The 16007-nt window shown below is 36.3% G+C and overlaps 2 protein-coding genes across 5 annotated transcripts in view; both read right to left on the minus strand.

Annotated features, from left to right (window-relative positions):
• Positions 1-1103: 1103 nt before the first annotated feature.
• efhc1 (EF-hand domain containing 1) lies at positions 1104-12301 on the minus strand. Its single transcript, XM_039674366.2, has 10 exons — positions 11196-12301; positions 10805-11029; positions 9869-10156; positions 9624-9776; positions 9348-9540; positions 7475-7695; positions 5505-5645; positions 4735-4948; positions 4512-4649; positions 1104-1645 (listed from the first exon to the last, which is right to left on the minus strand). The coding sequence occupies exons 1-10, from the start codon at positions 11256-11258 to the stop codon at positions 1608-1610; spliced, it is 1674 nt and encodes a 557-aa protein (XP_039530300.2). The 5' UTR covers positions 11259-12301; the 3' UTR covers positions 1104-1607.
• Positions 12302-12688: 387 nt separating this feature from the next.
• Positions 12689-16007, minus strand: part of eva1aa (eva-1 homolog A, regulator of programmed cell death a) — a 47839-nt gene continuing 44520 nt past the window's right edge. For all 4 annotated transcript variants that reach the window (XM_039674364.2, XM_039674363.2, XM_039674365.2 and 1 more), the window contains one exon: positions 12689-14414. In XM_039674364.2, coding sequence (XP_039530298.2) covers positions 14038-14414 — 377 coding nt within the window. In that variant the 3' untranslated portion in view covers positions 12689-14037. The remainder of the gene's footprint in view (positions 14415-16007) is intronic.

The following is a 16007-nucleotide window of genomic DNA, read 5'->3' on the forward strand; positions in this document are numbered from 1 at the left end:
TAGAAAAACTTTAAATTATGACATACTAGTCATAATTCTGAGATGAAAGGTCGAAATTCTGACTTAAAAAGTCATAAATATAACAGAGAAAGTCAAAATTTCAACTTTTAATATCATATTTTGACGTATTCATAATTTTGACTCAGTAATGTCATAATAAGTTTAAATTTGTATCTCATCATTGTGATATAGTATGTCACTTGTGAATTAGCATGTCATAATTTCGACTTTTTTAAACTTGTAATTATGACTCATTCATAATTTTGACTTAGTATGTCAATGTTAAAACGAAGTCATTTATGAATTAGCATGTCAAAATTTCGAATTTTTATGCCATAACTAAGTAATCAAAACATGATTTTACTTATGTGGCAGAAATGGGGTTTCGTATAGCTTTGCAAAAGCATTATGAAAGAAATACTTACCTCAAATCATGATTTTGTCATTTACTCACCCTCATGAGAAGAACTGTCAATGTCAAGCTTCAAAAAGTACATAAAGGTTAACTAAACCAAACCCCTGGTCAGAGCCTGACTCCACCCACTGGCAATATTTGAAAATGCTGAAAAAGTGGGCAGACCCCAGCGGAGATAGAGGGGACGAAATAGATGCTAAAACACTCTATCCTGATCGTTTTCAATACTCACAATTCCAATTCCTGACTCCCTACAGTGGTTTTGACGACACAAGATGGTTTTTATACTGCCAAGGGCGTAGGTCGCGTGGTGAGCGGAAACCTGCGTACGTCACGAAGTGCGGAAAATTCAACTGCAGTAGCCACCGTTCAACCTGAAGAGGGCAGCACTAAGACGCTTTTACACCATATATTGTAGAAATAAAACACTTTATAAACAAATGTCAAAAAAGTTACTCGAATAAATGACTGGTATTAATAAAGATCCATTCTTACAGATCATTAACTAAAAAAAGTTGGTCAAGTGTTTAGTTACTCTTTAAAAGAAGCCGATATGGTTCCTGTGCATTATTTCAAGTCTTCCGAATAATTCTGAATGATTCATGTGTTAAAAAAGAATGTAATTAAGATTTTCATGAATCCAAGTCCAAGGTTCATATGTAAAAGATCATTACCCCAATAACACTAATTTTACACATGCTTGTTTTGCTCTGTCTTTATTGCACGTTTACATCACAAGACATGGAAAAACTATGGAAGCTTGTTTTAAATTGCGACTTTTTATCTCACAATTGCGAGATATAAAGTCACAATTCTGAGAAATAAAGTTGCAGTTGCGAGAAAAAAAAGACTTTTTTCTCACAGTTGCGAGTTTACATCTCGCAATTCTGACTTTATAACACAATTGCGACTTTATATATCGAGATTCTGACATCTTTTCTCAGAATTGTGAGATATTAAATCGCAATTACGAGTTATCTTATCAGGCCAATTTTAAGGGGAAAAAAGACAGATTTTTTCCCCCTCAGAATAGTTTATATATGTCACAATTATTTCACGCAATTCTGAGAAATGAAGTCAAACAAGCTTCCATAAAAAACACAACATCCAAAATCACAAATTTTCACAGATGATATCTGTTGGTGTCTTGAGGATTGGTAGTATTATACTGGACAGAACCGCTCAGCAGATTTCAGCTCTGGAGGAGGTCTGGAGCTCCATCTGCCTCAGCTGTGAAGAGAACATTCAATAAGATTTCTTATGAAACTCAATTACCCTCATGTTGTTCCAAACACGAATGACTTGTGTTCATCTTCAGAACACAAATGAAGATATTTTTGATGAAATCAACAGAGCTTTCTGTCCCTCTAACAGCTATGCAACTACCACTTTGACTCTTTAACCCTCAGGTGCTCTTCGTTTCGGAGTCACACTTGTTATCTTCCCGGTCAAAAGTGACCGGGCACCTAAAAATTAAACTTTCTCCATCCCAGTAAAACCAATGCAATTTATTTTTGTTCTATAATATTTATTCTTTTTAATTTAGTATTTTGAGACAATTTAATTGAATTTATTAATATTTATGCAATATTTATGGTTTATTTTTGCCATAGAAAAATATATATTATTTTCTATATATATATATTATTTTCTTCAAAAAAATATTAATGCAGTATTTTAGTTTAATATAGAGTCTAGGCCTTAAGAAAAAAAAATTTTTTGAAGAAAATTAGCACCATTTTTTTTTACAATTTCCCATTCATTTCCTATGGGGTCATTTTTGACCAAAGACCACAAGTGTGACTATTTTTTTAAGACCACTTAGCATGCTCAGATCATGACCTCAATTTTTTTGTGTGTTCACATACCCAATGCCATAAAAGTCACCAAGTTTCGTAACATTCCGATGAAGCTGTGATTTTTAAAATTTCAAAACAGAACATTTTTCGGTCAGAAATGACCGAAGAGCACCTGAGGGTTAAAAGATTGATGAAGAGATCGTAAAACTAATCCATGTGAATTGAGCGGTTTATACGCCCGATAACAAACCTCAATGGTCCTTGCGGAAGCTTAACATGCAAGAATGAACCTCATTGGTTCTCGCATGCTTGAGCTTCCGTCTACCACTTGATGAATGCTTAAATGTGAATACAAGCCTAAATGAAATCTGCTCATCATATAAAACGATCGAGTCTCTTCAGAAAATTTGGACTGAACCTCTCAATTCACATGGATTCGTTTTACGATCTCTTTATGAACTTTTTTTAAGTATCAAAGTGGTAGAAGCTCTTCGTTTGTGTTCTGAAGATGAACGAAAATCTTGGTAAGGGTGAGTAATTAATGAAAGAATTTTCATTTTTGGGTGAACTTCGTGAATAGTGCATTTGGTTAATGATGCAGAGGTGGGGACAAGTCACACATGGTCAAGTCCAAGCAAGTCTCAAGTCTTAACCATCAAGTCTCGAGTCAAGTCTCAAGTCGCAGTTCAGATAAATCAAGCAAGTCAAGTCAAGTCAAGGGTTCACCCTAAGCAAGTCAAGTCAAGTCCTGATAAGTTTCAAGTAAAGTCAAGTCACACTACTAAAATAAATAGAGGTAAATTTTTTCGATACATATTTATTTTTGCACAGAAAAGATGAACTTTTATACATATATTATGTATCTTATTTAATATACATTTGCTATATTAATCATATGCATATCTGTGCTACATTAATATCTGAAAATAAAATAAAATTGTGTTGTTTACACAAAACGTTCAGAGTCTATAGATGTATCGATTCTAAGATGTATAATCCAATCTGTCTAATTCAAATTAATTGAAACGGTCTAAAATGTATGAAATCTAAAATGTAATATCTTATATCTTATATAAATGTAAAATATAAAATCTAAAATGTATGAAATGTATGAGAATATAAAATGCATTTTTTTTTTAATTTAGTAGTTTTTCTTATCATAGCCAACAAATGTCTTCGGAACCTCCTTTTCCTCGATTTACTGAAACCTATATGTAAAACGCATTTGCAGCTGCACAGACATCCCAACCTACAAGAATTCATTTCAGGGAGGTATATCTCAATGAATGTAATGTTAGGGAGGGGGGGGGGGGTATAAAATATGTTAATAAATATAAAATATGTTAATATGTTATATTAACATATTTAAAATATGTTTAAAATAAATATAAAATAAAAATGGTAATATGTTATATTAACATATTTTATATTTAATATTACATATTAAATAATATTATGTATATTATATATTAAATTTACATAAATATTAACAAATGATTGTTTTAATTATGGAATTCTCCATAATTAACTCCTAAACTTCAGTAGAGAACAATTCTTTTGTAAGGAAGGAGGGGTTTCTTTATTGTACATTTATTTGCATGTAGTATGTAGCATATGGTTTGCGTTGCTTTAAATTGGTCAGTGCAGCGCTGACTATTGAGTGTCGCTAGGAGACACGTCCGCGCTGCGCTGACGAATCGGCTGCGCGGCTCGGATCATTGAACCGTGCAGATGACATGTCTGCGCGGCACGAGCTCTGTAAAGCCCCGCTGTCTCGTCCCACTTTTGGTTTGTTTGGCTTCCCATATCTCTGCCGTGCACACGCCGCACGCTATGTATGTTATACGCGCAGTATCTCGCTCTAGATTCCGGGAGATTTTAACTCATTTGCGGGCATCAGGGAGACGCTATCAATATGCGTGAGACTCCCAGTCCCGGAACTTCCGTTTGGCGCGGTTTGAATTGAGCAGCGTTAAAGGCACAGATGCCGATATAGTGATCGATGCTGATGTCACAATATATATATATATTTTAATTAAATGTATTGCTGTTTGTTTATTATATGTTCAAGTCATTGTCGAGTCTTCCACTTCAAGTCAAGTCAAGTCTCAAGTAACTTGTTCTCAAGTCAAAGTCAAGTCAAGTCATTTTTGTACTTTAATCAAGCAAGTCACAAGTCCTGAAAATTGTGACTCGAGTCAGACTCGAGTCAAGTCATGTGACTCGAGTCCCCCACCTCTGTAATGATGTAAGCGAAAGTTTGTAGTTGCGAAAGCACAACCAAACATATTTTTTACCTTCACGTTGCTCGTCCTGGTCTGAGGTCTTCTGTCTCAGTGAAGACAGTGTGTGTTCAGGGATGTGATGGGACAGTGACTCCAGATAATTTGACACGTAGCGATCAGCATCCGTCAGGACAAACCGATGGCCAAACACTGCAGAGGAGAGCAGAAGGAACACATAAACATAAGAAAAAAAGGTGATTGTTTTGGCCAGGAAGTCTTTGTCTCTGATCCATACCTTCCACGGTAGCTCCAATAGCGAAGTCTGCTGGTCCGTAGTATTCTGGGTTTTCCACTGTGCTTCCTGGTTTTGGGACACGAGTCTTCTCTAGGAATTTTCCTCCGATGATGCCGGAATTACGTGTGGATTTCTCAAAGATGCTGATCATGTCATCAGACAGGTAGTAAGACAGAACGAAGCGCCGTCCCTCATCCAGGGGATTCTGGGAATCCTAAGGAGGATGATAACATTGATATGTAAGAAATGGTCATTTTCGTGAAACCTCGACATGATGAACAGGACCTGATGCACGTGAAAGCTACTTAAATAAATCAATACATTTGTCGACATGTAATATTGATGTAAGATTTATGTGATAATTTTACCTGTATATTATCTTAAATCTTCTACCAACAAAACAAAACTATTGGCCTAACAACAAGACGAACACGGCAGCAACATTACTCCTGATATGTGATTTGTTTCAGAATTGTTTTTTGTTATGTCGGTTTAAAGTCTCTTTGCATCCTGATAGCAATCACCAAGTGAACGAGATTAAATGTATTTATATATACTAGTGCAATGCCCGTAAATCAGGTTTTTAAAAAAGGAATACGAAATTCATGAAAGTAGTACCGGTTTGAGGAGAAGCGGATTGATTCCGCTTCCACCAATCAGAATTGAGTATTCCAGACCACTTTAGAACTAATGTTAATTTGCTCACGATGTCTGCGTTGTTTTATCGCAATACTCCGTTTGAAGATTATGCAAATGAGGTGCATTCTCACCAGCCGTGCGGCGTAACGCAGGACTTTGTGGTAGTTCTCCAGCAGTTTGATCACGTCTTTCTTGGGCGGTTCAGGAACCAGAGACAAACAGTTCTGTAACGAGTCCTCCAGAGAACCGAAGCCGTTATACGGAGGAATTACCTGTATGACAACATGACACATCGCGGAAATAAAAATCATGCGTTCGTTATATGGATGACGAGATGGAGGGAAGGATAATGAAACACATAATTTACCTAAAAAACAGTTTAGATAGAAAATTGAATAGGGTACAAAATTGGCCTTTTTGTGTATTTTTCAGTAATTAATTAGCACTTAAAGGGTTAGTTCACCCAAAAATGAAAATTCTGTCAGTATTTACTCACCCTCATGTTGTTCCAACCCCGTAAGACCTCCGTTCATCTTCGGAACACAAATTAAGATATTTAAGATATTAAGATCGCTCCTGCATACAGTCCATAGGCTTCTTGAGGGAATGACTCTTGCTGTCCTCGAAAAGTCATTAAAGACATCGTTAAAATAGTCCAAGTGACTACAGGGGCTCAATCTTAAGTTTATCAAACGACGAGAACACTTTTGTGCGCAAAAAAACAACAAAAATAACGACTTTATTTCAACTATTCACTTCCTTCTCCATGAGCCTGTAAGTCAGTTAACGTAGTGTGATTGCGTAGAGCTACGTCACACGTAGGCTCACTATTGGCCGACGCTGGTCATGTGTGTGTGATGCGTGTGACGTACAATAACAGAAGCTTACGCTATTAAACTAGTAACCTGACTCGCGCAGAGGGAGAAATAAACGAATAGTTGAAATAAAGTCGTTATTTTTGTTGTTTTTTTGCGCACAAAAGTGTTCTCGTCGTTTGATAAACTTAAGATTGAGCCCCTGTAGTCACTTGGACTATTTTAACGATGTCTTTAATGACTTTTCGGGGACAGCAAGAGCCAGTCCCTCAAGAAGCCTATGGACTGTATGCAGGAGCGATCTTAATATCTTAAATATCTTAATTTGTGTTGTGAAGATGAACGAAGGTCTTACGGGGTTGGAACAACATGAGGGTGAGTAATTACTGACAGAATTTTCATTTTTGGGTGAACTAACCCTTTAAAGCTACACTGTTTAACTCTTTTAGTTTATTCTTAGCTAAAAACACTTTCTTCACGTTCTTTTAAAAATATATGTGCTCATTAATGTATATTTACTTCGTTCAAGTAATAAAGTATTCTGGTGAGTGTATAATATGCCATTGAAAACACATACGAGTAAGGGGTTCTAATGTCGGTCGCCATGTCGCCCCTCCATCTTGAAAGTACATTAGCCAAAGAGGGACATACCCGTTAATTCAAGCTTCGCCTTTCATTTACATTTGAGTTAACACTCATGGACGAGGTGGAACTGGAAGCCATGTTAATCTTGGACTACATTGGCCACCGTAGGAGTTAAAACGAAATCAGAATTGAGAGGAACAGAAACTAATAATCACTGGATGGTCATACACTTTTTCACCACTAGATGGGGGTAAAAATCACACAGTGTAGCTTTAAGCAAAAAAAAAGAGAAAAAAGTACCATTTATTTATAAAAGTCATATTTGCAACATTTGGAACATTTTGTTATATTCTAAAAATGTACAAACATGAAATATTCAATTTTTATTTTGTTCATATTTTCTTTAGTTAATAATAAACTTTTATTTTTTTTAAAGAAGAACATTTGCTGAAAAGATGAGTGGCATAATGCATTAATCATAGCTGCTGACTCTGAATGCTGTATTTCTGCAATGGCATCACTAACTGCGCGATTTGCGCGATGCTTCATTCACACCACTATATGTCAGAATAGTCCAAGACGACTGTGGTGCAAACATAGAACATGCGTGAACCCGATCAATGGAAAGTGCCTGATGTATCACAATATACTGTAATTGAACTTTCAGATGGGATTAGCCCAATCGCGAGAATGTATCTGACCTTCTTGATCTCTTGCGGTGTCCCAGTGTCAACAGTAAACGGTTTTAGCAAGATGTCAGGGTGATTCTGCTGAAAGTATTTCCGAGTGAAGTTGTCACAGTCATACAACAGGAAGCGCCTCCCCATCAGCAGGACCTCCTCACCGACCCTGAAGTCTTGAGGAGAGAAATACTCCTCCACATCATGAGGGGAAACTTCCAGAACACTGCTGGGGAATGGCTCTGAGTCAAAAAAGAGAGATGTTTCGGGATTCTTTGATTGAGTTATGTGAAATATGAATTCAGTCATTTATTGTGTGCAAACTTCTATAAACATAAAAAGCAACAAAACTGAAGCAGGTTAAAATTAGTTCTGTAAACTATATTTCGGTCGTGACACAGTGTTTGGCATGGTAATGGATATGACAGTGTTGATATGTTTGGTCTTGGCGGAAATAGATCTGCTGCTGTTATTGCTGCTGCTGCTTCAGAGCAAGTATAGGAACTGCTTCAGCCAATACATACGAGATGCGATGCTGTGAGCTAGTAAGACATTTAGTAGTAGGACTTTAAAGCAAATATCAACTACATTTCTTTTTTTTTGTCACAAAATGTGACTATATTATTGCCCAGCTCTTTAAATAAAGTTGGATGTATAGACGTTATGCACCAGAGAAACGTGGGCGCCGTCATCTTTAGAATATTGTCTTTGAACTTCCGTTTTTGCGGTCGCTCTGTATATTTCTATGGCATCGCTGTCGAGGAGTAATTAGCTGGTGAGGTGGATTTACTTATTGTAGAGTTAACAAAAGTCATCATGAGCATTGTAATGTTTATCATAAGCATTGTAAAGCGGATGTCGACCTGGAAATTTTTTACGAGCAGTTCATTCATACCTATGCAAGATTGCTGTGAAAATACAGACCGGAAGTCAACAGACAACGAGCGCAGAGCTGAAAAGGGGCGGGGCTACATAAGGTCTATACACTCTCAGAAAAAAAGGTCCAAAAGCTGTCACTGGGGCTGTACCTTTTCAATAGGTATACTTTTGTACCTAAAGGGTGCATATAGGCACCTTAATGGTACATTTTAGCACCTAAAATGTAAATAATAGCACGTAAAATGTACATTTTAACACCTAAATGTACATAATAGCACCTAAAATATACACATTAGCACCTAAAATATTCATATTAGCACCTGAAACGTACATAATAGCACCTAAAATGTACGTATTAGCACCTAAATATACATAATAGCACCTAAAATGTACATATTAACGCCTAAATGTACATAATAGCACCTAAAATATACACATTAGCACCTAAAATATTCATATTGGCACCTAAAACGTACATAATAGCACCTAAAATGTACATATTAGCACCTAAATGTACATAATAGCAGCTAAAATGTACATATTAATGCCAAAATGTACATAATAGCACCTACAATGTACACATTAGCACCTAAAACGTACATAATAGCACCTAAAATGTACATATTAGCACCTAAATGTACATAATAGCACCTAAAATATACACATTAGCACCTAAAATATTCATTTTAGCACCTAAAACTTCCATAATAGCACCTAAAATGTATATATTTATATTAGCACCTAAATGTACTTAATAGCACCTAAAATGTACATTAACACCTAAATGTACATAATAGCACCTAAAATGTACACATTAGCACCTAAAATGTACATATTAGCACCTAAAATGGAAAAAGTTAACCTTTTTAAAAGGTACAGCCCCAGTGACAGCTTTTGTACCTTTTTTTCTGAGAGTGTAAGTATCAATAGATGAATGGATGGATGCTGTAATGTGTATTGTGAAAAGCGCTATTCAGATGAATGTGTCTTGACTTGTGTGTGTTAATGGCCTCACCACAGGCTGGTTTGATGTGTTTGGGAACCCTCTGTCTGCGGAGCAGAACTGGGAACGGGTCCCGGCCGCTGCTGGCCTCGTGATGCTCACAGATCTCAACAGAATCATCCACGAGATAGTAATGCAGCGTTACAGGCCGTTTCTCTCCATGCAGAGAGTCCGAGTCGTCCCAAAGCGCAAAGAAGCGCAGCACCTGGAAGTAACCACACAGAAATGATGAGTCTGACAATTAACTGACGTGTGGGCGAACACACAGGAGTGTGTGTGTTTGTTTACCTGTCGATCCAGGGCAAGGAACCGCTCCAGCTGATGATTGTGTTCGTAGGGTGTGATGTGAGTTTGTTGTGTCTGAATGCGGCGGATGGTGTATGGGTCACTGGGAATGGACTCCGACTCATTTAGTACTATTCCCTGACTCTCCAGGAAGTCCTACACACACACATACACATACATACACACACGCTCAGTCAAACCTAACCATCAGAAGCAGCAGTCTATAGAGACAGAGTGTGTGTGTGTACCCGTGTAAAGGCATCGCACTGCGTTATCCTGTAGTCTATCCCAAACAGACTCATGTCCATCCCAACATTAAGGTCTTTCCAATGGTAAAGATCTCCGCGCTGGTTTTTGACCAGCCTCTGGCGTTTGATCAGTTTTCCCTGTGGAATACCCGAGTTTTCCACCGGTGGCTCGATCACACGCATGCTGTCATCTTCCAAGTGATAATAAATCACCACCGGACGAATGCGAAAGTGCTCATCTGGGGAGTGCAACACTTCCTGCCGGAAGAAACCGTAAAAACGCAGAACCTGGAAGACAAAGAGTAAAAGTGAGAGGTTGGTTCTATTTCAACGGATGGATGGATGGATGGATGGATGCATATATAGATAGATGCATATATAGGTAGATGCATAGATAGATAGATAGATAGATAGATAGATAGATAGATAGATAGATAGATAGATAGATAGATAGATAGATAGATAGATGCATAGATGCATAGATGCATAGATGCATAGATGCATAGATGCATAGATTCATAGATTCATAGATGCATAGATGCATAGATAGATAGATAGATAGATAGATAGATAGATAGATAGATAGATAGATAGATAGATAGATAGATGCATATATAGGTAGACGCATAGATATAGATAGATAGATAGTAGAGAGAGATAGAGATAGATAGATAGATAGACACATATATAGATATAGATAGATAGATAGATAGATAGATAGATAGATAGATAGATAGATAGATAGATAGATAGATAGATAGATAGATGCATATATAGGTAGACGCATAGATAGATAGATAGATAGATAGATAGATAGATAGATAGATAGATAGATAGATAGATAGACATATATATATATAGGCTATATAGATAGATAGATAGATAGATAGATAGATAGATAGATAGATAGAGATAAATAGATAGATGACTCTTTACCTTCTTGTCATAAGCAGCGTATGCCGGTACGTATTGTAGCGGTGGGTGTCGGTGTGTGTCTGTACCGTAGGTCAGGATCGGGATGTCATTGACCAGCTGGTTCCTCTCACTGTGACTGATGCTCACCGACAGAAGAGGCTCTTGTCCTGTACCGACCGCGGGCCGCCGGGGCAGAGCATAACCGTTCTTAAAATCAAGAGTCTGAGCTCGGTGGAAAGCGGATTTCTGAATAACAGCGTACAGAAATAATAGGTAAATGTATATATAAAAAATAATATCAGTATTGCATTAAGAAACATTTATAAAGATTTAAAACGGCAGAATTAGATTTTACAAAAGAAAACAAGACAGCTAATAAGTTAATATGTGCTAAAGGTCAAAAGTTTCTCACCGTTAAATTGCGAAAAGTGTTGCCTGGCAGGAAAGGAAGCCCGTGTGTTGTATTTATAGACATTATGGCTAATTACTCTAATCTATATTAAAAGGCAAGTAACCAAAATAAGTTAATATAACTTGTTCTCTCACGGGAACTGCTGCTCTTCCCTGAGGAGGTTATTTCTGCCTCCATGGAGACCACAGACACTGGCAGTTGTCATGGTGATGTAAACAATTCCTTTCATGCACAATGTGAATCATTCACCAACAGGTGGCGCTATAAGTTCAGTTTATTCAATTCAGTTTATTTAAAGCACCGGCACAGGTCCTGCTCTGTACATGAGCTGATATTCCTATGAAAGCCATGCTGAAATATTACTGCAAAATAAACAACAGCAGTAAACAAACAGGTCTGTGATGGTGTACAACGCAAACATCCTGCTGCTGTACAAGATTTAAGAGCTCAGGTGCAAACAAACAATCCACATGCATACAAATGTTGAGTCACTTCATGTTTTGGCTTGGTTCGAGTGTCAAGAGAATAAAAACCGTAAATATTACTTATAAAATGAACGCTGTGTGGGCACGGGCTCCTAAAAGTAAAGGTTTCAGCGAGAGGACGGTGACCAGACTTATAGGACTTGCTATAATGCTTTGTCAGAATCTTATCAATGTATTAAAATTGGTCATATTTTTTAACAATAGTTAGGGATCCCTAAATTTAGGTATTGCTGAAAATGTCAGTTTATCTTAAAAATTTCAATCAAATGTCTTATTTAATTTTTTTTATCTTTAGTATTTGTTTTTATACTTTTTTATTTATTTATTTTTTTACCATTTGCTAAGTTCTTGACCACATTTTGTTTTGACTTTTTCTGTGGGGCCTAAATCACTTTGGATATAACATTCAATTTCTGAGATTATTAACAACCCTCTGGTGCTCTTCAGGCATTTTTGACCGAAAGATTTTACGTTTTTTCGATTTTTTATTTTTGCGAAACTTGCTTAAGGTTTTGGCACTTGCTATGTGAACACGCACACAAAAAAACATGAACAGGACTCGAAAAGGTTCAATGGTCCTGAAAAAAATAGTCAAACTTGTATTGTTCACAATAAAAATTAGTGCATTGAAAATCAATGGGAAGCGAATTTCCTCTAGTGGAAGCGTTTGGTACTGCGCTCAAAAAAATCTTGCTGAAAGCTCTTTTTTTTGGAGATATCAACCTCAAATTTGAAACACAGATTGTTTAGATATATGGCTTTGATTTAATCACAGTTTAAGAGTAAACGTGTGTTGGAAAATATATAATTCATATAAAAATTGAAAATACTATTTATATGCATTTTTTATAACAATAAATGTAAAATTCTATAACTTTGAGTTCACTTTTTTTCCAAACTTAAATCTAAGCTCCAAATAATTGAAGGTTTAAACTGGAAATTTCATTTTCAGGTGCAATACATTTTGAGTAAAGGAAATGTAAATGGTAGTCTATCTACCTGTAGGACTTTTTTTTTTTTTTACAAAACCTTTATTTTTAAGAACGTAAAGCAAGTTATTGATGGTTTAGTATGTCATGTAACAGTAACTGAAACACAGTCGTAACACACAGAAAGCGTTGAATAAAGTCATGGAGTGATTAACTGTGTTTTGTGTTGTCATCACGTTCCTATAAGAACCTCTTTGAGGCTACGGTTGCATATATGCAGGAACATCTGAATGTCTCGTCCCCTTTAAGAACAGATTATACACAGAACACTTGGATTGCATCCCTGAGCAATCAGTATAAAAATAATTCATCCAAAAAAAAAAAAAAATTGTGGTATCAAAAACTTTTTAAATATAAAATAATTTCATGTATATATGGACACTTAAGTCACCTTAAAAATGTACAAATGTCATTGCATTTGAAAGTAAAATATCAAACCAAGTTGCTCTTGGTTGAAAACATAAAAAATATAATAGATGATTTAATTATCTAGTGATAAAGATGAAATATAGGTAACACTTTCCAACAAGGTCTCACGTATTGACTAAAATGAACTAATAATGTGCAATACATGTTAAAGTATTTATTATTTATGTTAAAGTATGTTCATTGCTAATTCATATTAGCTCCATAACTAATATTAACAGATTTTTTTCTCATTAAATAAAATACAGTTTTCATTCAATTATTTGAATAATAAGATTAAAAAGTATTTCATTGTTAGTTCATGTTAACAAATGGAACATTTTTGTAAAGTGTTACCGAACAATGCATTGTGATGCAGAAAAGTGAAGCTCTTGCATCATTTACTTGGAAATGCAGCCTGGCTTGTTCTTTGTTTGCTAATGCAATGACATTCAGATATGTGTGAGTGTCCAAATACGTTTTAGTCCCACTGTATGTGTATTTTGTCGGATCAAACTGCAAGGCACTTTATTTGTTGACGCCTCTCCGCGCAGAAGGCGGTCCTCACTGTTTGACAGGCAGAGTGAAGAACCAATCACAGTGCTTAGAGCTTATCACACCTCTCAGAGCTGCCTATAGACTCAAGTGAACTACATCTCCCATGAGCCTTAGCTTCAGCTGCACTAAAAACTGGAATGTCCAACTTCCTACTTGGAAGTTCAGCGGAACGACACTTCCAACTTGGGTGAATTCAAAAACTGCGAGATGATGGACATCAAGTAGGAATATTTCCACATGCGACTGGTGGGAACGCAGCATTTGACCTTTCACCTCTGCATAGCGAAGGTTGCAGATAAATCACGCCGCAACCAAAAGCTTATTTCCACTGCAAAGGAAATGTGTAGTTTAATGCCACGCGTGGCAAACATTTCAGCGTTCAGAATAGTAGCTTCACATCCGGATCTAATAGTAGCGATTCAAGCTACGCGTTCCCGGGACGTCGGGCTGTCCGTTCATCCAGATTTCCCGTATGATCCGCTCTCTCTCCTCCAGCCGCTGCGCTCGCTCCAGCTCCTCCGCCGACGTGAAGATGTTGGTGTTGAGCGTGCGCTCAAAGCGCCGGTGCCGGCGGGCCGACAGGTCTGAGCTCGAGTCCCAGTCCGAATCAGAGTCGCTGCTGTCGCTGGCGGAGTCCGCGGGTCTCGGCCGCTTCTTAGCGACGCTGCGATGGCGTTTACAGTCTGTACGGCAGGAAATCTGAACCACCAGCGCGAAGAGTGTGAGGAACAGACCCGCACACACACCGCACATGAAAAACAGCGCGCATCCCTCAGGGTGCTCTGTGATGGAGAGAGAGAAAACACTTTTCAAGACAACACGGAAGCAAAATGCAAACAATTACTTTCTTAAAGGGATAGTTCACTCAAAAATTGTTTAATTCTGTCATCATTTGCTCACTCTCAAATCTGTAAGAGTTTCTTTCTTCTGTTGAGTAATCAAAAAGTTGATTATACTTCCATAGTAGGAAAAAAATACAATGGAAGTCAATGGCTACCGTCAACTGTCTGTTACAATATTCTTTCAAATATCTTATTTTGTGTTCAACAGATAAACTAATACAGGTTTGATTCAACGAAATATTAAACAGCACAACTGTTTTCAACATTGATAACAATCAGAAATCATCGTATAAGAATGAGTTCAGAAGGATCATGTGGCACTGAAGTCAGAGTGAAAAACACATTTGTAATTCCTTAACCCCTTCATTGTCACCCCCTTTTTGAGAATGGGGGTTAAAATGCACTATTTAAACTTAAATGGTTGTAATTCAAGAATGCTTTGGGAATATACCCAAGTTTGGTCTTGTTTTAAAGGAAACACTCAGCAGATTATTGCTGAAGTGAAAACACTTCAAAAAATGAAAGTATGAAAGTTTAAATTTACATTAAATCAAATATACTGTACTGTATATTTTTTATTTTATATAAAATATATATTTTACTAAATATTTTTTACTCTAAAATTACTATAAAATCAAAGACATCGTAAATCTAACCAAGTTATGTTCCAAATTTGAAGTTGATATCACAAAAATTGAAGTTTCCATGAGATTTTGTTTAGGCGTAGTACCTAAAATAACCACCGGGTGCCATTGAATTCCATTGAATTTAGTTGTATACATTCTGCCTTAACAAATTAATAAATTTCAGTCCAAATATCACTTCTGTCACAAAATTTGGAACCTTGAGACACAGACCTTTCTGACAATATGTATTTTGTCAAGATTGGAAAATTTTGAAATATAATGATGCCGAAAAGGGGAGGAGCCTGATAAAATAAGTACCGTTTCTATGGTAACGCAAGTTCAATTATAAAACGGTTTTCACAAGATGAATTCTGAGTTTATAAGCTTTCAAATGATACCTAATTCATGATAACTACTAAAATATGTGATATAATAAAATTAATATTATTATATATAACATTTTAGACGATTATATATATATATATTATGATTTTTAGAGGATAATATTATCCTATCATTTTTTATTGAAAAATACTGGATTATATGTTTTATTATGAACTTTTAGCATAAAACACAAGTTTCAATGATTAAAAGTGCATCGATTTTTGTGACAAAGGTCAGACCTCCTGTTATGATGGAGATTCTTTGAGGTCATAAATTCATCAATTACTCTTCCTACATAATGTGTAACACAAAACAGGGGTAGAATATCTATTTAGAAGTCTTAGATCTTTCCAATTATATATAATTTATCATAATTTAATAGAAATATAGTTTAGTAAAGTTAGGCGTCCCGTACGGGGACAGTGACAGTTAAGAACGAGATCCTGCTGACTACTCAATAATGAATATATATATAGAGTTTATCTATAGAGTTGTCGAGTGCTTTCATTCAGAGATCAACCTC

This window comes from Pimephales promelas, chromosome 13 (assembly GCF_988280905.1).
Source record: "Pimephales promelas chromosome 13, fPimPro1.hap1.1, whole genome shotgun sequence".
Lineage (NCBI taxonomy): Eukaryota > Metazoa > Chordata > Actinopteri > Cypriniformes > Leuciscidae > Pimephales > Pimephales promelas.

Coding starts and splice junctions, on each gene's coding strand:
- efhc1 (XM_039674366.2), bottom strand. CDS start 11,258: ATGTCTATAAATACAACACACGGGCTTCCTTTCCTGCCAGGCAACACT. Junction 10,157..10,804: donor ACGCTGCTTATGACAAGAAG/GTAAAGAGTCAT, acceptor TTTGTCTTCCAG/GTTCTGCGTTTTTACGGTTT. Junction 5,646..7,474: donor CACCGCAAGAGATCAAGAAG/GTCAGATACATT, acceptor GTTGTCATACAG/GTAATTCCTCCGTATAACGG.